The sequence below is a fragment of the Scleropages formosus genome, chromosome 12, assembly GCF_900964775.1.
Source record: "Scleropages formosus chromosome 12, fSclFor1.1, whole genome shotgun sequence".
Classification (NCBI taxonomy): Eukaryota; Metazoa; Chordata; class Actinopteri; order Osteoglossiformes; family Osteoglossidae; genus Scleropages; species Scleropages formosus.
The window spans coordinates 4,255,386-4,279,265 of NC_041817.1; the positions used below are offsets into that span (position 1 = coordinate 4,255,386).

General features: G+C 43.1%; 1 protein-coding gene across 3 annotated transcripts in view; it reads right to left on the reverse strand.

Annotated features, from left to right (window-relative positions):
* The window catches only part of nf2a (NF2, moesin-ezrin-radixin like (MERLIN) tumor suppressor a), a 50,133-nt gene extending 26,830 nt beyond the window's left edge, over positions 1-23,303 (reverse strand). For 2 of the 3 annotated variants that reach the window (XM_018740543.2, XM_018740542.2), the window contains exons 1-4: positions 22,721-23,303; positions 21,423-21,561; positions 11,437-11,562; positions 10,633-10,755 (exon numbers count right to left, since the gene is read on the reverse strand). In XM_018740543.2, coding sequence (XP_018596059.1) covers positions 10,633-10,755; positions 11,437-11,562; positions 21,423-21,536 — 363 coding nt within the window. In that variant the 5' untranslated portion in view covers positions 21,537-21,561; positions 22,721-23,303. Of the gene's footprint in view, positions 1-10,632; positions 10,756-11,436; positions 11,563-21,422; positions 21,565-22,720 lie in introns of all 3 variants that reach the window. The other variant, XM_029256981.1, reaches the window with a different exon arrangement.
* Positions 23,304-23,880: the final 577 nt, after the last annotated feature.

Here is a 23,880-nt window from a genome sequence, read left to right on the forward strand (position 1 = left end):
AATGCATCAGTAGCACTACTCCCAGCCATATACAAGACTTGATCAACAGCTACACCCCAACCAGACCCCTTCGCTCATCTACTTCTGCACACTTGGTGGTCCCGCGCACAAAAGGTAAAGCATGAAGGTTCTTGGTTCCGGCTCCGTTGTGGTGGAATGACTTCCTCCTCTCAGTCAGAACTGCTGAATCTCTGTCCACATTTAAAAAGGGTCTTAAAACTCACTTCTTCCATACTCACTTTGCCTATGATCTCTTAAGCTCATGTAAGGTATAAATGTTCATGCCCATAAGGTATAAATGTTCATGATCACTCCCGGATCAATCCTTTACACAGCCACTCCTGTAATGTAACACACACACACACACACACACACGTTGTCTGAGGCCGCTTGCCCTGAGTGGGGTTGCAGTGAGCCAGAGCCTAACCTGGCAACACAGGGAGCGGGGCTGGAGGGGAAGGGAGGACACCCAGGATAGGATGCCAGTCCGCCACAGGGCACCCCAAGCAGGACTCGAACCCCAGACCCACCAGAGAGCAGGACCCGGGCAAATCCACTGCACCACCGCACTCCCGTAATATAACATAAATCTTTATATGCATAGCCAAAAAAAAAAAAAAAGACTACCAGGAAGGTCATTAGAAATCAGTCAATATTCTGGTAAAGTTTTATGCAGCTACTTGCGTGATGAACATTGGTGCATATGGTGAAAGAAATGAACTGTACTTAAGAATTACGTCTGCAACTACGTCTCTTTTTCCTAATGTAATGAACATATTGTATTTTCTATGAGATGTACATCGCTTTGGAGAAAAGTGTCTGCTAAATTAATCAATGTAAATGTAATGTAAAATGACACTGTGAAGGGAAAAATGCTGATGTCCAGAATAATAAAACTGCTGTATGAGTACATTTTTGCATAGGCCGTTTTACCAGTTTTTTGTTGTACAAGACCCTATTATATAAAGACTAAGTACAGCTTGATGAGGAGCCAGATTCAAGCCAGAAACCTAGAGACTGCAAAGAGACAGTCCTGAAATGCACACCGCACACTTCCCTGTTTACCCTGCTGCTTAGCCAGCCCTACCGCCCAGTTCCGAGAGCCAGCCACTTCTGATGTAATTCAAGTATGTTGTCAAAACCATTGCATTTTTTATGACCACTCTTGGGACTTGAACCAGTAACATATGCATGACTGAGCTACCTATGTTAACCCATAATTCCACATCCTGTCAAAAGTTCCTTTATTATGAAGAATTATTCCTCATTTCTGCTAGGCCATGACACTGAATAACAACTAAACCCAACAAACCCTTTTTTCATGTACTCCAAAAAATGCAGCTTTCACATATACATAGTTAGAAAATACTTAAATTATTTAATAGCAGGGCACTGCTGATTAGGCTTTTCAACAGCTCATTTCCACAGCCTGGGGACCTCCTTAAACTTCCAGCCTTCGTTACTGGAACATTCATATAGTCTTAAAACTATCCACTTCTGCTCATTTATAGTTGAATAAAGCAGCAATTTTACATTAATTTGTCAATGAAGTGGGAAAATTGGGTTTGCTATCAAAAGGCTGTATGCTGCTGTTTTTTTATTATTTCTTTTTTATTTTTTACTTTTTTACTCAGGAGTCCTCAGAGGAGAATTTAAAAATATACATAACTGTACAGTGCCTCCAAAGATCTAGTATAGAGCTTAGTGCTGGTCAGCCCTACACATATTGTCAAAAAGAAAGAGTCAGGAAAATACAAATTGTCCTTAACCGGTCAGAAATCTAATATAAAAAGGTATAAACACCAGAATCAAAATGAGTGCACACCCAGGATGGGATGCCAGTCCGCCGCAAGGCACCCCAAGCAGGACTCATGCCTCAGACCTGCCACACAGTGGACACCAGATGAACCTGCTGCGCCACCTTGCCCCCATACATACAGTATATTATTTTAATTAATCAATATAGTGCTGGACTGCCAGGACTAAGAGCCACAGCTGAGAGGGGCTCTGAATTCTGGACAACTGTGAATGACAAAAACTTTAAAAGACAGACTGAAGGTTAGAGTCCACTTTTGTTTTCCAAGTTATTTTTCCCTTGTCTTCTGAAGTGAGGATGGAGAGAACACCAGTGGTTAGTACAAGTTGTGAACACTGTGTTTAACAAAAATGAATGGGAGCATTTGGGAGCTTTATGTTAAAGGACTGAGTCAAGCTATGTTTATGTCCCGTGCTCCTAAACTATTGAGAATCAAGTAAAAGTTATCAATGAACAGTAATTTCAGTTTCATGGTAGTTACTACTAGTCAACAACTAGGGGAACAGGAAATAAAACCTGGCATAAACCCACATATCACCCATTCATCCCTTCCTGTCTGCCTGCCTGCTCACTACATGAACCTGGCACACTCTGGTGTGTTCAAGGCTACACGCTGTCATACTGCAACACGCTCTACAAGGATCGAGAAACTACAAGTATTGCATCCTTGTTACAACCTTTTCACATCTTTATTTTTCACTGAGCTGACAACTATCTGAGATGAGAACTTAGATGGCAGGGAAAACTTATGGATAGACCCAGTAGACCCAAGCGTATAATGAGGGTGTTCCGGGAACGACTGTCACAGGACCCTGTCTGGAATAAATTTAACTCCCACCTCCATGAGAACTTCTCTCAGGTAACGGAGGAGGTAGGGAACATGGAGTCTGAACTGACCCTGTTCAAAATCCTCCACTGTGGATGCAGCCAGGTGCAGCTGTGGCCAAAAGCTTGTGGGTGCCAGTCACGGCGGCAACCCAAAAACCCGCTGATGCACACCGGTGGTGAGCGAAGCTGTCAAGCTGAAGAAGGATGCCTTTAGGGCCTAGTTGGCTCTGAGGACTCCTGACTTAGCAGATAGATACCGACAGGCAAAAAAGGCAGCAGCGGCTACAGTCGCAGAGGAAAAATCTGAAGCATGGGAGGTGTTTGGAGAGGCCATGGAAAATGACTTTCAGCTGGCCTCAAAGAGTTTCTGGAGCACCATCTTGCGGCTGAGGAGGGTTCGGAGGAGCTTCGCTCAAGCTGTGCTCAGCAAAGGTGGAGAAACTCTGACCTCAAATGAGAACATTGTTGGGAGGTGGAAGGAGCACTTTAAGGAACTCCTAAACCCGAGACATATGCCTCTCTTACAGAAGTCAGGGCCAGAGGTTTCTGGAGTATCAGAGTCCATTTCCCTGGTAGAAGTCACTGAGGTAGCTGGAAAGCTCCACAGTGGCAAAGCACCGGGGTGGATGAGATTCGCCCGGAACTGCTTAAGGCCTAGATGTTGTGGGGCTATCATGGATGACACGCCTCTGCAATGTTGCATGGACCTCAGGAACAGTGCCTTTGGATTGGCAAACTAGGGTGGTGGTTCCTATCTTTAAGAAAGGGGACCGGAGAGTGTGTGCCAACTACCGGGGTATCACACTTCTCAGCCTCCCTGGGAAAGTCTACGCCAGGGTACTGGACAGGAGGCTCCGGCCCATAGTTGAACCTCGGATTGAAGAGGAACAATACGGATTCCGTCCTGGCCGTGAAGGAGTGGACCAGCTTTTCACCTTCTCACAGATAAATGGGGGGCATGGGAGTTTGCTAATACAGTCTACATGTGTTCTGTGGGCTTGGAGAAGGCCTACGACCATCTTCCCCAAGAAATTCTGTGGGAGGTGCTTTGGGAGCATGGGGTGCCAAGGCCACTACTGCGGGCCATTCAGTCTCTGTACACACAGACCGAGAGCTTTGTCCGCATACTCCGCATTAGCTTAAGCTAGTTCAATGTGGATGTTGGACTCCGCCAAGGTGGTGCCTTGTCTCCACTCTTGTTTGTGGTTTTCATGGACAGGATATCAAAGCGCAGCCAAGGACAGGAGGACATTCTATGTGGGGGCCAGAAAGTGATGCATCTGCTTTTTGCAGATGATGTTGCCCTTATGGCACCTTCACATGGATGCCTCCAGCATGCACTGGAACGGTTTGCAGTCGAGTGTGAAGCGGTTGGTATGAGGATTAGCACCTCCAAGTCTGAGTCCATGGTTCTCTCATGGAAAAGGATGGCATGCCCCCTTCAGATAAGGGGAGAGAATTTGCCCCAGGTGGAGGAGTTTAAGTATCTTGGGGTCTTGTTAACAAGTGAGGGGAGAAGGGAGTGTGCGACCGGCTGCAGACTGGGAGCAGCGGCAGCAGTAATGTGGTCGTTGTACCGGACTGTAACGGTGAAGAGGGACATGAGCCATAAGGCAAAGCTCTCTATTTACCAGTCAGTCTACGTCCCTACCCTCACCTACGGTCATGAACTCTGGGTAATGACCGAAAGAATAAGATTGCAGATACAAGTGGCTGAAATGAGTTTTCCCATAGAATGGTGGGACTCACTCCCCGTTTAGAGTTAGGAGTTCGGCCATCCGGGAGGAACTCAGAGTAGAGTTGCTACTCTTCTGCATGAAAAGGAGCCAGTTGAGGTGGTTCAGGCATCTGGTAAGGATGCAACCTGGGCACCTCCATTTGGAGGTATACCAGGCACAGCTAACTGGGATGAGACTCCGAGGTCGACCCAGTACCCGCTAGAGATTATATCTCCCAGTTGGGCTGGGAGCAGCTGGGGATCCCTCAGGCTGAGCTAGTGGAAGTTGTGAGGGACAGGAACGTCTGGGTTTCTCTGCTCTCCCTATTGCCACCGCGACCCTAGCTAGACAAGCGGTCAGGAAAATGAAATGGAATGAGAACTATTGAGAAGCTTTAATTGTATGTTCAGTGACTATGCTAGAGGGCTCAAAACGAAACTCAGAAGTAAAGGACTTTGCTTCCACCAGGCTGAAATTTTCAGAGACAAAAAAGACTAGTACATGATCAAAATCACTTGAGCAGCTGTAGCTGTGTTACAATCCGCGCAGAATCTTCCCTGCAGTGAGCATTTCACTATACTGTGGATTTGTTTGATGCAAAAAAGTGAGCACTTGCAATTACCTTTGCTAGACAAATCTATAGGAAGAGATAGATTTTAATAAGACCCCTCTATTTCTCCATTTTACGGAACACAAATAGAAGTTTGTTTTTCTTCCTTACACACCATTGCACAAAAACATTCACTGGAAGATTATCACCATGAGACGGGGATTAAAATAAATCCAACTCAGTTGATTCAGTTTGGAAACATACTAATACAATCCCTGCGGATTATTTTTCCGATGATTTTTGAAGCACCATTTTTAATGGAATAAAATAATCATATGCCTAGGGAAGCATACAACAAAGCTTGGATACCACGGTATTCCAATATAAACCTTATGAGGTTCTTGAAGGGCCACAGTCCTCCATGTTTTAGAGGAAAGACTAATACCTCATTAACACTTAAAACACGCTGAGGTGACTCCTTAACCATTAGCTATACAAATAAAGCTCCTCAATTCATCCGTACGCTATCAGTGTCTGTTGGTGCAGGCTCATGATGGACCAGAGACTGTCGCAGGGTATTAGGCTGGACACACCTTGGACAAGATGCCAGTCAACTGCAGGACAATCTCTTGCGCTCTCTCTCTCTCTCTCTCGCTCTCTCTCACACACACACTCAAACACACACAAATATAGACTAAAGGCAATGTACAGTCATCGATCAACCAAAAGCATGACTATAAACTGTGGGGAAACAACGGAAGCGGATAAAACCTACGCAAGGGTAGGGAGAACACGCAAATGTTACATAGACTAGGGCACATTCAAACACACAGCCTAGTCACCATGAGGCACCAGAACTACCTACAGTGCCAAGATTCAGCCTGCATGCTGCAGAGTACTTTGGCAATCACTCCTTCAAGTGTTGGGCACTATACTGAAGAGTACCAATTGGGCCTTGAGCTCTTACATAGCCTTTTCAAAATTTTTTCAGTTTTTTATGCCATTAATTAAATGAGAGTCTGTTCAATTCTGTTGAATTTATTTTTGTAGAACACTCTCCTCACACAGTGACACAAAGCACTTGAACACAGGTATAGAGCAAAAAAACAAATACATCAGGCAGGGAAACAAGGAAGACAGCTGACTACAGTTGACTATTCCCATGATATGTGAAAGTGTTTTTGTTCAACAAATTGATCACTGCTACTTTTTTTAGAGCAGCAACAGAAAATTTAATTTTTGAATAAGCTCCTTAGTCAAATTCAATTTGAAATGTTTTGGCCAGACAAATTAACATGAATGGCAAAAGTGAACGTCAACAGTTCAGGTCATATGACTTTTCAGTTTGATCATGGATATTACCTACTTACAGTAACTTCCTAGAAATTGGTTTGAAAATGACACTGAAATGATGACAGTAAAATAATAAAGGAATAAGAGAGATGTTTTTAAGAATCAACATCTACATAAGACCTGAGGAGGCTGGCCAGTGGTGACAGACAAATCCCATGCTGACAGAGGATGATGTCCATCTGCCGTGAAGATCGAGACGTTCTACGCCAAGTCAGGGATCCAAGATGCCATCTACCAACATTATAATTACTTGTTAAACACTGGCTTACAAATTGTTATTTTCTAGAATGCCCAGGAGGGGTGGGCAACCACTGGCCCGTGGACCCCCAGAGGTTTTTTTTCTCCCTCAACTTTCAGTTGGGAGTTTTTGTTCCTTTCCCCGGTGGCCAGTAGGTATACTTATAGCTCTATAATAAGTTCTTCATTCTGGTAGCCATTAGCTGACCGTCTTCTTTGTTTGTATCAATTTTTCTTGCTGTATGCCTGTGTTAAAGCGCTCTGTTATTAAATAACTTATTCAATAAATTTTTCATACTGTCTGTTTGTTATCATGACTTAGATAAAATGAGATCTCATTTTAGGAATCATTCATGCAGAAATGCAGCTAACTCTAAAGGTTCATAAACTTTTTCTCCCCCTGCCATGCAGTCTTCATAAATACAAAAAAAATGCATCATGAGCCAAATGGGTATTAAATGAACCTCCTCCTGAATTTGAATTCTTATAACTTGATTAAGTTGCATACACTTTACCACTTTGTGTCACTGGGGTAAGGCCATGGGATTCTGTGGGTATCATGAGTTGTGCTGGACAAGGCTGAGCTACAATAACTCAATAGCTCACTTAACTACAGAGTCCATTCATAAATGTTATTCACTCACACATCCTGGTTTTATATTATATTTTATATCAATATATACAGCACATAAAATATATTTTCTATAAAACATGAATACTTATATTACCTTTAATTTTATATTTAATATAAAAATATGATATTTTATTTTATGTATTTTTCATCACAATTTTTTCGGGTCACTCATGTAAAGCTGAAATCACAGAAATCAAATGCATAAAAGATACAACTACACTATACATTCATTGTTTAATTGACACATGACCTGGCCAAGAAATACCATATTCTAGTCATTCATGCAGGGGGCGCGGTGGCGCAGTGGGTTGGACCGGGTCCTGCTCTCTGGTGGGTCTGGGGTTTGAGTCCCGCTTGGGGTGCCTTGTGGCGGACTGGCGTCCCGTCCTGGGTGTGTCCCCTCCAGCCTTACGCCCTGTGTTGCAGGGTAGGCTCCGGTTCCCCGCGACCCCGTGTGGGACAAGCGGTTCAGAAAATGTGTGTGTGTGTGTGTGTGTGTAGTCATTCATGATTTTTTTGTATATAATTGTCTGCAATGTGGTTTTACTTATTTCTAGTGTGATTCCAATCTCTTCAGTTTCAGTGTGTGTCACTTTTTCTTCTTTTGTTTCTGTTATCATGTTTTTGTATGTATACTGTTGTAGCTTTGTATAATTTCCTTAGAAATGAAGTTCTCATATGGGGGGGTGTGGTGGTGCAGTGGGTTGGACCGCAGTCTTGCTCTCCGGTGGGTCTGGGGTTCGAGTCTCGCTTGGGGTGCCTTGCGGCGGACTGGCGTCCCGTCCTGGGTGTGTCCCCTCCCCCTCCGGCCTTATGCCCTGTGTTACCGGGTAGGCTCCGGTTCCCCGCGAGCCCGTCTGGGACAAGCGGTTCAGAAAGTGTGTGTGAAGTTCTCATTCTTTCATGCATTCATTCATTTGTTAGTTCAATTAAGAGTTAAAGCATTTTCCTATTCAGTAGTGCTTAGCCTATGGAACAGACATGATAAGCCAAACAAAAACATGAAATGCAGCCTTCAGCGACCCATGCCCCCCTACTCCCCCCCATCCCACTCTGTCCTGGGTTTGAACAAGGAGCTTCCCAGGGCTTCAGTGAGCCACTTCCACCTAGCCCCATGGTGATCAGAGCTGCAGTAAGGCTGCATCTATGGGCTCACCCATGGACCTGGTCAGAGAGAATCACAGCTGGGAAACAGGAAGGTACTGAAACTCTCGAGTGGCAATGGTATCCAAACACTGAGCTGCTCACTAGCACACAAATGCAGTCACAGTGTGTGGTGCAGCCTTGCAGAGTAAACCATCCTGCAAACCCTGGGAGGAAAGTTATATTTATTTAGCTGATGCTTTCTCAAAATCAGCATTCAGTGTTAAGCTACTTAGACTGATTTACCCATTTATTTGCCTGGGTAACTTTTACTGGAGCAATGCAGTACCGTGATCAAGGGAATGAAAGTGGGAGGTTGGGTTTGAACCTGAGGCTTTGGAGTACAAGGTGGAAGCTCTAATGACTACGGCATCTGTTGCCTCTGCTTAGTTAAAACTGGAAATGAAGTTATTTACTGCAATGTAAAGATACTTCTGTTTATTTAAATAATCATAAAGACATCTGATTAAGCAGCAGCTCTCCCTGGCAAAATCAGCTTGTAAAAAAAATGCAAAACACAAGCTATCAGTAATTTACTGCATAAAAAAGATCATTTATACAAACATTTTACAATCTAATATTGTATATATTACACTGTAAAATTTTATACACATTTTCATATTTTATAATTTTCTATGAATTCATATATTAAATTAGATTAAATTTTGATAAATTATTTAATTCACGCTAAGAATAACAACAAAGAGTTTTCTAGAACGTTCAGAACTGTAAAGAAAGGTAAAATTAAGGTTTTTTTGTTTTGTAAAAAGTTAAACCATGATACGCAGAGATGCAAAGATTCCTGAAGAGTAATCAGTAAAGTAGGCAGCTTTCACACTGAATCGAAATGTTGCTTTTCCTGACAGAGAAAAGCTTTCGCTTTAAAGGCCAGCCATGTGATTTCACCATCATGTAAATACCCCTCTAAAGCATAAAAAGGTAAGATGCGCAGGCCCTTGACACACACACACACACACACACACACACACACACACACACACACAAACACACACACACACACACTGTCTGAAGCCGCTTGTCCCGAGCGTGGATGTGGCAGGCTAGAGCCTAGCCTGGTGGCGTGGGGTGCGGGGCTGGGGGGGGGGCACGCCCAGGATGGGACATCAGTCTGTTGCAAGGCATCTTAAGCAGGACTCGAACCCCAGACCCATCAGAGAGCAGGGCCCAGCCAAACCCTCTGCGCACACCCCCCCCCCCCCCCCAACAGTTCCTTGACAATAATCACTTATTTTGCTTCTAGAAATAATTTTATTGCAGAAGTTTTGAACACAATACCTGCAGAAGTTTTGAACTGCAATACCTGTATGTTAATTTTTGTTGCAGCTGAACTCTTACATGTCCAAGACTGAACAGTACCAAAAGATCAATACTGTTTCCTCATGCTACCAACATTCAAGTGAGGAATTTCCTAAGATAGTCATTTGCAAAACAAGCAAATTTGTGCTTGTCCAAAAAATGAGAAAGTTAGAAATGCATTTCATTTTTTTAAACTTGAAAATAGAAAAAAATATATATATATAAAAAAAAACATTGAGGCATGCTTCCCCTGTATATCAGAAGAAAGAATCAATTTTCTACTGTCAAGCAGCATAAATGGAATGTTTTTGAAACACTTGTGAATGGGCTGTGTTCTAGAGGAAGAAGGACTACAGAGAGCCAGACAGTAAACAGGAACTTGCCCTGGCTTGTCAAAGGCCTGCTGGGTTTCCGCTAGTCCCCAGCAGGGACAATCCAGGCAGGGTCCAGCAACCTAGGAACAGCCTCTGAGACTCCTAGTTGAAAAGCCCTGGGAGGAACACACTCATCTGTTTGCTTGCGTTCAAAGCTACATCTCTGCTTGGAGCTGGGAGTGCATCGGGGTGAGCGGCACACACACTCACAGTAGAGCACAGATAAAGAGACCAGCGTACGAGAGGATGATTTTTTTCTCCTAGTTCAGAAACACGTCAAAAGCTCCCTCTGACTGGCTCTGCTAATGCATTCTAAAAACAGCTCATGTAAACACAAATGCCTTGAAAACCCTGCTATCTAACCAAGAAGTTATGAAAATACATTACTGTATAGACCGTCTTGTGGCAGCAGGTGGCGTAGCCATTAGATCTGCCACATTATTCTTGAAAGAGCCAGGTTCGAATCCCACTGAGCAGGGTACTTACCCAGAATTGCTCCAGAAAAAAACACACAAGTGTACAAATGGATAAATAATTGTGACTACTGTAAGTTGCTTGAGAAGTATGAGCAAAATTAAATGTATTCCAGGCAAAGTATCTCTGAAAGCATTACAAAGAAATATTTCAGGCCTGGTACTCTTCCTGCATCACATCATGCTTACCTGCAGGAAGAAGAGATGCTGTGTGATGTCCTGGACCAGCTCTTCTTCTACATTCTCAGGGTAGAACTTGGCCAAGAAGCTCAGGGAAATCACCTCCTCCTTGGGGATGTCGTGATCCAGCACCTGCAAATGGCACCGTAAAAAAGCCAGCAGTCGCTCTTTGAGCACAGACTTCATACACACCCTGCCCCCCCCCCGTTCCATGGCCACGGCCCCCCTCAGGGTCCACATCAGACAGCTCTGGGCCCAGTAGAAAGTGCAACGGTGGGGCAGGTTGTGGGAAAACTAATATCCACGGTGCGATGCAAAGGGCTGCGGTGCCATTAGCCCCTGCATCGTGCTGTTCCTCAGGTACATGCCTGAGCACCGACACCTCTCCTGCTGGCAGGACCAGCTCACACAGAAAAATCTACTGAGCTGCTGGTGTGACATATGTAAGTGCTTCATGCTAATCTTCTATTGCAAATAAAGACATACAAGTTACATTTAAATATCATCACTGCTTTTAATTTCCACACAAAAAGGCCAAGATAATCCCCCCTTGGGCACTGAGAAAACACAAGACAGCAAAACTGCATCATCTCAGTGTTTTCTGAGCCATCTGTGTAAATGCTGTACGTACTTCACTCCTTGGACTGTTAAATATGCTGTTCTTAACGAGGAGTCAAACTGTAACTGCAAGAAAGAGCTGGGCACCCCGGACATAAACATTGTGTCACTCCACTGGACATGAGCTGCTGTACTCTTATGAAATTAATGTGTCTGTCTATCTATGTATAATGTTCCTTTCACCAAGGGACTCACCCTCTTGTCCATCTTGATCCAAGCGACTGTGTCCTTCACATCGTACTGAAGCCCAAAGAACCACGTCTCTCTGAGCCCCAGGGTTCGACACACCAGGTCAAAGAGGTCTTTCCCCTTCCATTTGATCTGCAACAAGGCACAGAGCAATGTAACACGTGTAAAAACAAGAGATGCACGTTTTGAAGAGCAACATCCAGTCCGCATATCTAATTTCTTTTATCACTGTGATGCCTGCAACTGTTTCTCAAAATGACCGTATGGAGCAGTGTTGAGTTGAATAGAAAGCTTGAGGTTGAAATCCCACCAACTCTTTTTCAGTTTACCTACTCTCAGGCAAGTCTGTTATCGTTTTTATTGTAATGTTATGATTATTCATTTGTAATTCAGCTCATGTCTTCATGCAGAGCAAATTACAATTACACTGACTTTACAACTAATGAACGTAGAACATGAGGCAGGAGGACTGTTTGTTTAACACAGTGGGCCAGCTGGTAGTGCAATGTTTAGCGCTGCTGCCTTTGCCTGCAAAAGTTGGTAGTTCGAATCTCACCTACTGCTGTAATACCTTTGAGCAAGGTACTTACCCTAAATAGTGCCAGTAAAATTTTCCATCTGTACAAATGGGTAAATAATTGTAATTCAGCTTAACATTGTAAGTTGCTTTGGGGGAAAACTGTCAGCTAAGTAAATAAATTAAAAAAGAAAAGTCACATTTACTCTTAAATCTCATTCATCATCAAATGTTTTATAATACTGTAATGGCACTGACAGAAGTTGTAATAGCTCTGTGTAAATAGTTGATATTAGTGTTCATGTCTGTACATAGTGGTTTGTGTTGTTCTGCTTATGCTCAGTGGTCATGAGGGGAATTCTGGGGAGTTCTGAGGGTGGCCTCTTAACCGTGAGGCATGGTAGGGGGGCTGGGAGTGACCCAGGGGGATTCTCTGGTGTTCAGGACCACTTGTACTGTCTGAACCGTCTTTGTTAAGACTGCTGTCAAAAGACATGTACATTAGCAGATGCTTTTGTCCAAAGTGACGTACATCTCATCAAAAATACAATTTGTGCATTATATCAAGAGAAAGAGACATGGCTGCATGCATGTGATTCTTAAGTAAACCTAGTTTGTTACTATCCACTTGATGCATCGATGTTCATTGATCGAGTAGGTGCATAAAACGCAGGACAGAGGAATCCCGATGACCTCCTGTACCCGTTAAATAAAGAGCACATTCCTTTTACCCTGACTCCTGAGCCAGTTTCTAGTAGCTCTGTGGGGGCACGCTATAATACATAAGTCCTTCACCTCATTTGTGGGTTTGGTGTTGTAGAACCTGAACAACAGCTAAAATAAATCATTAAAATTTATTTTTACAACTTCTAGGTACTTTTATAGGGGAAAAAAAAAACTGAAGTTGTATTCAAACTCCTGTTCAGTCCTGATTGTTTGCTGATTCATCTCATAAACATTGGCAACAGTCATCATCTGCTCATCACTTTCAACTTATCTCCACATTAATCATCATTTTCTGAATCGCTTTCAAGTCACACATTTGTGAGCTTCCTTTCTTTCCTCTCCCATCATTTACTGTGACTTGTATCATAGTCTGTTTTCATTCATTTGTTGCTTTATTCTGCTGGTGTTTTTTTCCCCAAATTATTTACATTTATTTATTTAGCTGATGCTTTTCTCCAAAGCGACTTACAATGTTAAGGTTACAATTATTCACCCATTTACACAGCTGAGAATGTTACTGGGGCAATTTAGGATAAGTACCTTGCTTAAGGGTACATCACGTAGGAGAGGAGATTTGAACCTGCAATCTTTGGCTCCAAAGGCAGCTCTAACCACTTTGCCACCAACTGTCCATATTGTCATTTCTGTATCAATTCTTGTATTGTTTTTGTACCCCTTCTCCTTACTGTAAAATACTTCAATGCATGTGTGTCTCACTGATCTAGAGATGCTTTGGTGACAAACTCCTCATGATGCATTTAAAAGCACAACCTGAAATGAAGGCAAACAGTTACAAGCTAATTCTACGTGGAACATCAGCAAAATGAGCACTTCTGGAATCACTGAAAGAAGAAGCATTTATGTATGGAAAATCTGAGGCAGGAGGTAGGAAACATTTCTAACTTCTACAAAGCAAAAAAGCTTATCACATGAAAATGGTCAAAGAATAGTAAGCATGAGCCTGCCCATGTGCAACAAAAAGTTTGGCTTACTTTGCAGCATAATATTGAGGCATCATTTCAAAGTGACAGATGACGCCAGCCTGTCTGAATGCGATAAGGTCAACATTAAAGCCATTTTATGAACGAAACAAGAATGAAAATTAAACATTCACTCTCATAGGGTGAGGAGCTCAGTCACCCGGGAGGAGCTCGGAGTAGAGCCGCTGCTCCTCCGCATCGAGAGGAGCCAGTTGAGGTGGCTCGGGCATCTGTTCCGGATGCCTCCTGGACGCCTCCCTGGGGAGGTGTTCCGGGCATGTCCCACTGGGAGGAGGCCTCGGGGCAGACCCAGGACACGTTGGATAGACTATGTCTCCCAGCTGGCCTTGGAACGCCTTGGGGTTCCCCCAGAGGAGCTGGTGGAGGTGTGCGGGGAGAGGGAAGTCTGGGGGGCTCTGCTGAGACTACTGCCCCCGCGACCCGGTCCCGGATAAGCGGAGGAAGATGGATGGCTGGATGGATGGCATTCACTCTCATACAGAAGTACATCACTGCAGCATGGTCAGATTGCACATTCACTTCCCGTTAACTGGACATGATTGCAAGTGGAATTCCATTGGAGAGGTAAAGCAGGCCAAGTTTTCCATGTCTCTCGACAAAACACCCAACTAACTGGTTCCTGAAAACATTCTGTACACCAAGTGTCTGCAAACCACCAGCTCCTTTTCTATTATTTTCAACGGGGACAATAAAATATCCCTTCCTAGATGTACCCTCCAAACATTTAAAAACAGTCTCAAGCAATAGGAATCAAAACATGAGAATAAGAAGATATTGAAAATAATCAAGAAGGAAATAAAGACAATTGGTAAATGTTATTTATTAAATTACAGTAAGTGTACATAAAGATACAAAAGACACATACAGTACATTTACATTTGGACACTTTTCCAAAGCCACGTACATCTCAGAGAACAATACAGAGTGCATTACATCAACAGAATGAGAGACTTTAATGCAGACATGTGATTCTAGAAGAGTCAATTTGTCACATTCCGCTGCACATATAAACCATTATACATTTCATGAAAGCTGAATATACACCGATCAGCCAAAAACATTAAAACCACCTGCCTAATACTGTGTACGTCCCCCTTGTGCCGCCAAAACAACTCTGACCCGTCGAGGCATGGATTCCATAAGACCTCTGAAGGTGTCGTGGTAGCTGGCACTAAGATGTTAGTAGCGGATCCTTCCTATAAATTGCGAGGTGGGGCCTCCATGGATTGGACTTGTTTTTCCAGCACATCCCACAGATGGTCAATCAGATTGAGATCTGGAGAATTTGTAGGCAAAGTCAACACCTTGTACTCTTTGTCATGTTCTTCAAACTATTCCTAAACAATGTTTGCAGTGTGGGGGGGCGCGGTGGCGCAGTGGGTTGGACCAGGTCCTACTCTCCAGTGGGTCTGGGGTTCGAGTCCCGCTTGGGGTGCCTTGCGATGGACTGGCGTCCCGTCCTGGGTGTGTCCCCTCCCCCTCCGGCCTTACGCCCTGTGCTGCCGGGTAGGCTCCGGTTCCCCCGCGACCCTGTATGGGACAAGCGGCTCTGAAAATGTGTGTGTGTGTGTGTGTGCGTGCGTGTGTGTGTGCGCAGTGTGGCAGGGTGCATTATCCTGCTGAAAGAGGTCACAAGGGAATACCGTTGCTATGAAGGGGTGTACATGGTCTGTAACAATCTTTAGGTAGGTGGTACGTGTCAAAGTACCATCCACATGAATGCCAGGGCCCAAGGTTTCCCAGCAGAACTTCGGCCAGAGCATCACATTGCCTCCACTGGTTTACTTTCTTCCCACAGTACATCCTGCTGCCATCTCTTCCCCAGGTAAACGACACACATGCACCCGGCCATCTACATGATGTAAAAGAAAACGTGATTCATCAGACCAGGCCACCTTCTTCCATTGCTCCATGGTTCAGTTCTAATGCTCACATGCCCATTGTAGGCACTTTCGGCAGTGGACAGAGGTCACCATGGGCACGTTGACTGGTCTGCGGCTATGCAGCCCCATACGCAGCAAGCTGTGATACACTGTGTTCGGACACCTTTCTGTCATGGCCAGTATTAAGATTTTCAGCCATTTCTGCTACAGTAGCTCTTCTGTGGGATTGGACCAGACGGACTAGCCTTCGATCCCCACTCACAGTGAGCCTTGGGCGCCTGTTGCAAGTTCACCGGCTGTCCTCCCTTGAATGAATTTTGGTAGGTACTAAGCACTGTATACCAGGAACACCCCACACGACCCGTTTTGGAGACACGCTGACCCAGTCATCTAGCTATCACAATTTGGCCCTTGTTAACATCCCTCAGATCCTTACGCTTGCCCATTTTTCCTGCTTCCAACACATCAAATTCAAGAACTGACTGTTCACTTGCTACCTAATATATCCCACCCCTTGACAGGTGCCACTGTAACAAGAAAGTCAATGTTATTCAAGTCACCTGTCAGTGGTTTTAATGTTGTGGCTGATCGGTGTAGGCTTTTGCATTATAGAACAAATTGCTATGTAAACCAGGAGTCTGTCTAACCAGGGCACACCTGTACTTTAAATTCTGATCTCTAATGAATGTTATTTAGACTACATAGGAAACCCTTTCTGAATGTGTGAAAACACATTACATTCATCTTTTCGCTAATTTCTTCCAAAGTGACTTAAAATGTTAATTATTTACCCATTCATACAGCTGGGTAAATTTTACTGGAGCAATTTAGAGTAAGTACCTTGCTCAAGGGTAATACAGCTGGAGGTGAGATTCAGACCTACGACCTTTGGGTAACTAGTACACTACCAGCTGTCCTACATCTAGAAAAAAACATGACTGGAAATGATGACTGAAACTGTATAGGGCAGTACAGTGGCATAGAAGCACAAGTTGTACTCCATTCAGTCTAAATGTTCTCGTGTTCGCACGTTTCATTCAGTTGCTCTGGTTTCCTCCCGCAATCCAAAGATACGTATTTCAGGTGGACTGATGAGTCTAAATTGCTCTTAGACTATAAATGTGTATGTCAATAGGTGTGCAGTGTCCAGCCAGGACAGACTATGGATCACCGTGGCCTGCTTAGGTTAAGGAGGTATGGACAGTAATAGTACAATTCCAAAAGTTGTATAATCTCACAGAGACTTGCAGAAATTAATTCAATTAGTATGCCTTCACATAGTGCTACAGAAGGAAGTTCTTGAATAATTGGTACTATTGTTACTCAGGTAGGCTACCATTTGTGAAGATGTGACTGTGTCAAACAAAGTACTTCCATCACTGGAGCAGCCCATGACATTTTGTGCAAAGTGTCCCAGTACACACGCACAGTCTGAAACACCTGTCTCAAGTGGGGTTGCAGCGAGCCAGAGCCTAGCCTGGCAACACAGGGTGCAAGGCTGAGGAGGGAGGGGACACACCCAAGACGGGACACCAGTCCATCGCAAGGCACCCCAAGCAGGCCTCGAACCCCAGACCCGGCACAGATAGGGGACTCAGTCAAGCCTGCTGCACCACCGCACCCCCAAGTGTGCCACTGCTTGCCTCTAAAAATGAGAGCCAGAAAGCACATGTGCCTGCACACATCCGCTGTGCTCCTTGGAGGTTCCGAGACCCCTCACCCCCACCCACCTTCCACCCAGAGAAATCACCTTAAACTCCAGCTGAGATAAAACACCTTGTGCAGTTCCCACTGTGCAATCAATAAAACCCTAATAAATGATTCAAATACACACACACACACACACATTTTCAGAACCGCTTGTCCCTGATTCAAATATTCCTTTTAATTCTTTTTCACAGCAACTGACTTTCATTAAGAATTCAGCAAATATTCATATTCAAATTCTTGCACAATGGCAATACAAAAATACACGGAATTAAGTGTGCCATTTTCAGACCATAGCCCTGGGACATATTTAGTGTGTCTCAGCTAAAATAGGCAACAAACAGACTTCTCAATTTATTAAAAAAAGGAAAAAGCAAACGCATTTCTTAATACCTGCTGCCATCGTGTGGCTGAAAAGTGGTGGAAAAATTGTAAGACTATGACATGGATGATCAGGACAAAGAAAAATAAAATAAAACAAAACGCACAAATTAGCATGCAAATTGTTAAAGAAAAAAAGCACTATTTCAATAGTTCAGGTGATTTATTTGCATAAAACTTTAATAGCATAAAAAAAATGTCATATCATCTCAGAAATGTATGAAGGCACCAGAATCATTACTACTTTTCTCTTGAGATGATGATTATTTCAGCAGTTTGGTTTGCATTTTGCCAATTAAAGAAATAATAAAAAATACACTGTGTAAATATTTAAATAGATTTCCTAGCATACACTGCTCCCTACCCCTACCAGTCATGCAGGGATGAGCTCTATAGTTTTTTTTTAAGGTGAATACAATTGTTTTCTTTACCCTGCGCTGGATTGTTCACCTAGAAGAGAGTAAGGCAAAGGGCCCCCAGTGAGAGCTGCTGTAAACTAGAGAGTGAAGCAGGTATGTTCAACACATTCCCACTCAGATAGACTGTGGGAAAGCCAGTGTTTTCAGTTCCTCATGAGCGCTACCCTACATTTGGTACATCTGGTAGTAAAGCAGCCGTGAGCCATGTCGCAGGGGTAAAGGCAGCGGGAGGGCAAAGAAAAGAAAAGCAGCAGAAAGGAAGGAAGGAAGGCAGGCAGGCAGGAGTTTGTCTAGCTGTGAAAAGGCTGGAGCCAATAAGGACTGGGAGCACTGGGAGCTCAGCTGGCTGCTCACAGAGAGAGAGCCACCGCCGCCACTTTTCACACCATCTGTTTTCTCTTAATTCAAACACATTCCTGGGCCATGAGCTGCTCGTTTCCTGCTCTTCCTGAGAGGAGAGGAGAGGACGGACGCCTTTTCACAACTCGTGTTCAAAGACGACGTTTTTTTGCTTCTCCCCCTAACTGGGAGACTAAATATAGGGGTTTGTTTTTCATTTTATGTCCTTTTCAAATACATCGAAAAGGCCAAAAACAAGCAAAGCATGGAATCATGTCATAATGGTAAGAGGCAGCTATGTTGAATCATTCTACATCTCCTTCCACTTCATAGCTAAGCAGTTTCTTAGGGGTTTTTCTTATGAATAAACAAAAATAATTACTAACAGGTTTTAATTTACACTGTGTGCCAGTTATGGCTACCTGAAAAAAGGACTCCTAGAACCCAACAGAAAGGACATGCAAGACGAAAGTTACAGGCATTTATTACGACAGTCTAAGTGATGATACGTAGCGGTTCTTACACACAGAAACAAAATGATTTTACACTTATTAAAATGAGCTGTGAAAAACAGCGCAACATAATGTACCCTATAATAAATCCCTCGTTGAACGGCCTTAATTTGTTCTGTGAAATAACTCTCTTACGCAAATTCACATTGTAAATTATCATTATTTTGTTATGACAGAAAAAATTAAAACTGTTTCCTGGATGGGGGTGCGGTGGCACAGTGGGTTGGACCACAGTCCTGCTCTCCGGTGGGTCTGGGGTTCGAGTCCCGCTTGGGGTGCCTTGCAACGAACTGGCGTCCCGTTCTGGGTGCGCCCCCTCCCCCGCTGGCCTTACGCCCTGTAGGCTCCGGTTCCCCGCGACCCCATATGGGACAAGCGGTTCTGAAGGTGTGTGTGTGTGTGTGTGTGTGTGTGTGTGTTTCCTGGACAAAAAAAAAAAAGTCACCTAAAATTAATTTTAAAATCAAAATAAAGAGCAATACTGTATTTTAAGCATGACTACAACAAAGATACTTCAATATTCATAGTATATTAAAATTATTTTTGCTGTCATAAAATGTTACATTTTTATTCATTCCTTATCAATGAGCACTTGTCCAGAGCAAAGTTAAGATGGTCCAGAGTTTATCTCAGAAACACAGTGCTAGACACAGTACAAGTTATACTGGATGGAGACCTTTTCATAATTTGGCTCATATGTGTTTTCATATAAAATAAGTTGCCAAGTCCCAGTTTCACTTTCTTTGTCACTCTCTACAGCATGTGGACATTGTGCTGTTAGAGGCACTATGTAGTGTCACAAACACATACTTAATGCTAGATGATTTTCATTCCAGTGCAAGATTAAAAGACAGAAAAAAAACTGACGCACATCTCATAGAAAATACAATGTATTACTAAAATGACCTGTGAAAACAACTCAATTATTACTGCCTCCTGTCTGGCCTTCAATCCTCTACCATTAACCTCTCCAACTGATACAGAATCGTGCTGCACGAATCATGTTTGACCTGCCGAAGCGTTCCTATTTCTCACTCCTCCTTGTCTCTCCGCAACAAATTCAAGACTCTGGTTAAGGCCTAAAAAAACTATCAACAGATCTGCTCCCCAATATCTACAAGACTTGTTCACTCGCTACACTCAAACCAGACTGCTGCGTTCCTCCACCTCTGCCCCACGCACAAGAGGTCCAAAATCAAAAGCACAAAGATTTTCGGTTCTGGTTCTCATGTGGTGGAATGACCTCTCTCTTTCACTCAGAACTGCTGAATCGCTCTCTACATTTAAGGAGGGTCTCAAAACTCACCTCTTTCGGATTCACTTTTCCCCTGATCTCGATTGCACCCAGCTGCTGATGACATAAAATCAGCCTCTAATTCAACAAACAGAACGCAAAAATCCACCTGTACCGATCACCATGAGATTAGAGTTAACACTTGCATTAAAGAGCAGGCGACACGTTCATTTCACAAACGCTGACATTGAAAACTGTTCTGTAGTCTGCTGGATGAAAAAAGTTCTGCTTGTCAAGGAGCTCATTTGTTGTCCATTATAACACCTGAATATGGTGATTCAGTCTGAATGTTCTCACTAATAGAATCTTGCTACTAGATTTGGTAAAGGAGCCAACTGACTGAAGTCCAACAAAGTTCAGTAGAACTAATCAGAATGTACAATCAGACAAATAAAATTCTAAATTCATGTGTCATAAAGTTAGCAGCCACATTCCATCCTACTAGACATACAAAATGAGTCCTAATAAACGAGTGAATTGGTTTAATGTTGTCATTCTTTATTTAGTTCAAGTCCTTGTCCATGGTCCTTACAAAGTAAATACTCCCTAAAGACAGAATGACTTCAAAACATGTGAGTCAACCATAAAAATTATGCTTTAAAATTTATGTAATATAAAATTTACTCAAGAAACCCACTAACATAAAAAGAAAAGGAGAGAAACATTTTTTTAATGAAAACCTTAGACAGAATGTTTGGCTAAGCGTTTCACAACTCAAAAAACAAAGGGAATCATTTCCTACAAAACAGTGCAGCTTCTCTTGGTTTAACTGTGAACTAATTAGTAAAGTGAACATGAATAATTTTACAATAATATGTGTACATGAATAATTTTACAATAATCAGTTAATTTTCACCTGCAAAAATCAGATGATGAAATTTCTACACAAATAATGGCTTGAATTAAATCTAGTTTTATGACAGAGCAAATAATGAAAAAGCCTGCAGCTGTCAATTGAAACAGCTACCCAGCGGTGACATTTACAGGAAATTCCATAACTCTTTCATTTCACAATGAAGGTGGAATTAAGAGCAGTGATTACACAGGTTAAATGCTAGATGCCAAAAGTGAACAGATGGTGACAAAGGCTGCACGGCATCGGAAAAATGAGCAGCTTGCAATGGCCAAGAAATGAATGAGAAGCAAAGGAAAAGATTAAATATGCATCAGTGTATGGAAAAAGGTAAGGGAGGGAGTGCATAGAGTACTGTACCTCACAGCTGAACTTGAGCTCTGCATCCATGGTGGCAATTACCACATTGTAGGTCTTCAGTTGTTTCTTTCTCAGCGAATGGAGACCCATCCTTGACGCCAATGCACTTGCCATGATGAAAAGAGCCCTTTCCTTCTTCCTGAGAACAAATAAACACAACGAAGATAAGAGGGGGGTTAAAGCGTTGTTCTGAGCAGTGGCCATGTGTTCTGAAAGCAGGCCCTTCAGATCCCTGTCCTGCTGCAGTAGCACGAATCCAGGTACTGTACAGTAGTTACCCTGTGTTAATACATTAACAATAGCCTGCTTTGGAAATGGGTAAACCACTGCAAAGTTGTTGCACAAAACCATAAGCTGCCTGTCAGCTAAACAATGATTGATAGATAATGGCACACATCAAGTTACACACTAGGATGAGTGTGTCACTACCATCAACATGTTGGCTAAAGGAAACATTCAAACATAGCAAAGTCATAAACACAGTACAGTAGGTAAAAACACACTATATAGTGCTAAACACATATATTCTTGTTACATGTGAAAGAATAAGTCTGGACATTTGAAGTGGCTCTTTGCAAAGTGGAACTGGAAAAAATGAGGGCAAAACACAGTACAGTACTGTAATGACCCACGTTACTGTGTGTGTGTGTGAGCCAGAAAATATTTATTGTAAATAGCTGGATTCTGGGTAAAACGCGAAATGTAAATGTTCAACCACTGGGGGAAGTCTTATGGGGAAAATAATGGGGTGACACTGTTTCCCAAGGAGAGCAAACCCGGGGGTGCTAAGCAGGTGGGGAAGGCTGACTTAAGCTTAAGTTAAGACCCAGGCCAGGACCTTGAGCTAAGGAAAAGGGGTCGTCGTACTGAGAGCATCATTTCTCTGCATGCCGGTGTTCTAGTAAAACGTTCACAATAAACGCTGCCTCTGCGCCCTTCTTCGCTCCATCCCAACCCAGAGCGCGGCGCACCACAATATGTAGCTGTTACCACAGTACAGTATTGACACGTGATAGAGAGCGATACGGAGCGCTGAAACGTGTGCGGGCACGTGATTAATTCCCACTAATCTCATTGGTCATTTCCTGACGCTTCACACACGTTATACACAGCACCTCATTCAGGTGTTCATGTCGAAACCAGAACACAGCAAGGAAATTCAGTTAGTACTGTAACTTGACAGAGGGAAACGTTCCCTTCCTACCTGACTGACTTATAGGCATGTAACATGTAGAGCAATGCATGACGCCCTGTTTGTTTAGTCCGCTGTCTGTGTTCAAACCGAGCCGGCGACGTACCTGCCCTGCTGAACTCAGGCCACCACGTCACAGTCCACTTCAGTCATTCCCCCTCATTATAACCATGTTGTAACTCTGCTCAAATGTGTCTCATGTTGTGCCGCTAAATATCCCACCGACCGAGCGGCCGACTTTGCCCACCGGCGGACTCCTTCCAGCCCCGGGCTGTTGCTACAGCTACTAAACACACAGGAGACTAGTAGTAAACACTTGTCCGTACGCCTTGCCTCTCTAACTGCCGCTATTTCGATGATAGTTTTTCTCAAAAGCGACCGAAGAAGAAGATTATTTGTAGGGATAATATTGAATTCTTTCAAACTGTTGCGCACTAAGACAAAGCAACATCAGTACAAATTCCCTAAAATATGTGCGTAATGTGGGCGGCTACTCGGACCTGGGGACCAATCGCTGCGGTGACATCGCTCCCCATTGTCTCTTTAAAATAATTATCAACAGTAATCTTAACGACTCAATAAATCCTGAATTCTAACTACGAATCTTATTCACATTTATCATACTCCTCTCTAAACTAGTGTTTTACACTGATTGAACTTTTGACATGGGATTTCATTGAAACAAGTAATGTGCAATGCACTGACTGTAAATCTAAACAACCTTTGTATTCGGGATTAAACTTTTAACTGTTCAGTGTTCATCCATTAAATATACATGCATGATTGATAGGTATTTATTAATGCAAAGAAAATTGATAGATTGTGTTGGTACGACTTGCCTGAATTAAGTTTTGTTATTACTACAACGCAAAGCTAACCCCCATTGGCTAAATTCTTTGTTGTAGCGTCCAATGACGAGCTACTTCCTGAATTTTCCCCGCTCCATCATAGTTTGGTTGCAGGAGCAACTTTATATTTTTTAAAGGGGCTACAGTATCAAAATGGGAAGTAGCAGGTTTTGCGTTTTCATTTAGATTGAGTATTTTTTGGCGGCGGTTCGATAACGAGATTATTCTCCGTTACTGCTTAACGTATAAACAGGAAAATACATCTTAATGCAGTATTTTATCGAACGGAAAGTCCTAATTATTATAATTAATAGTAGTATTTGTTTCGCAAGCGCTTTCTCCAAAACTACTTTACAACTCAGAGAAGACAGAAGTGCATTTTACAACAAGAGGCGAAGAGCTTCATATTCATATACAG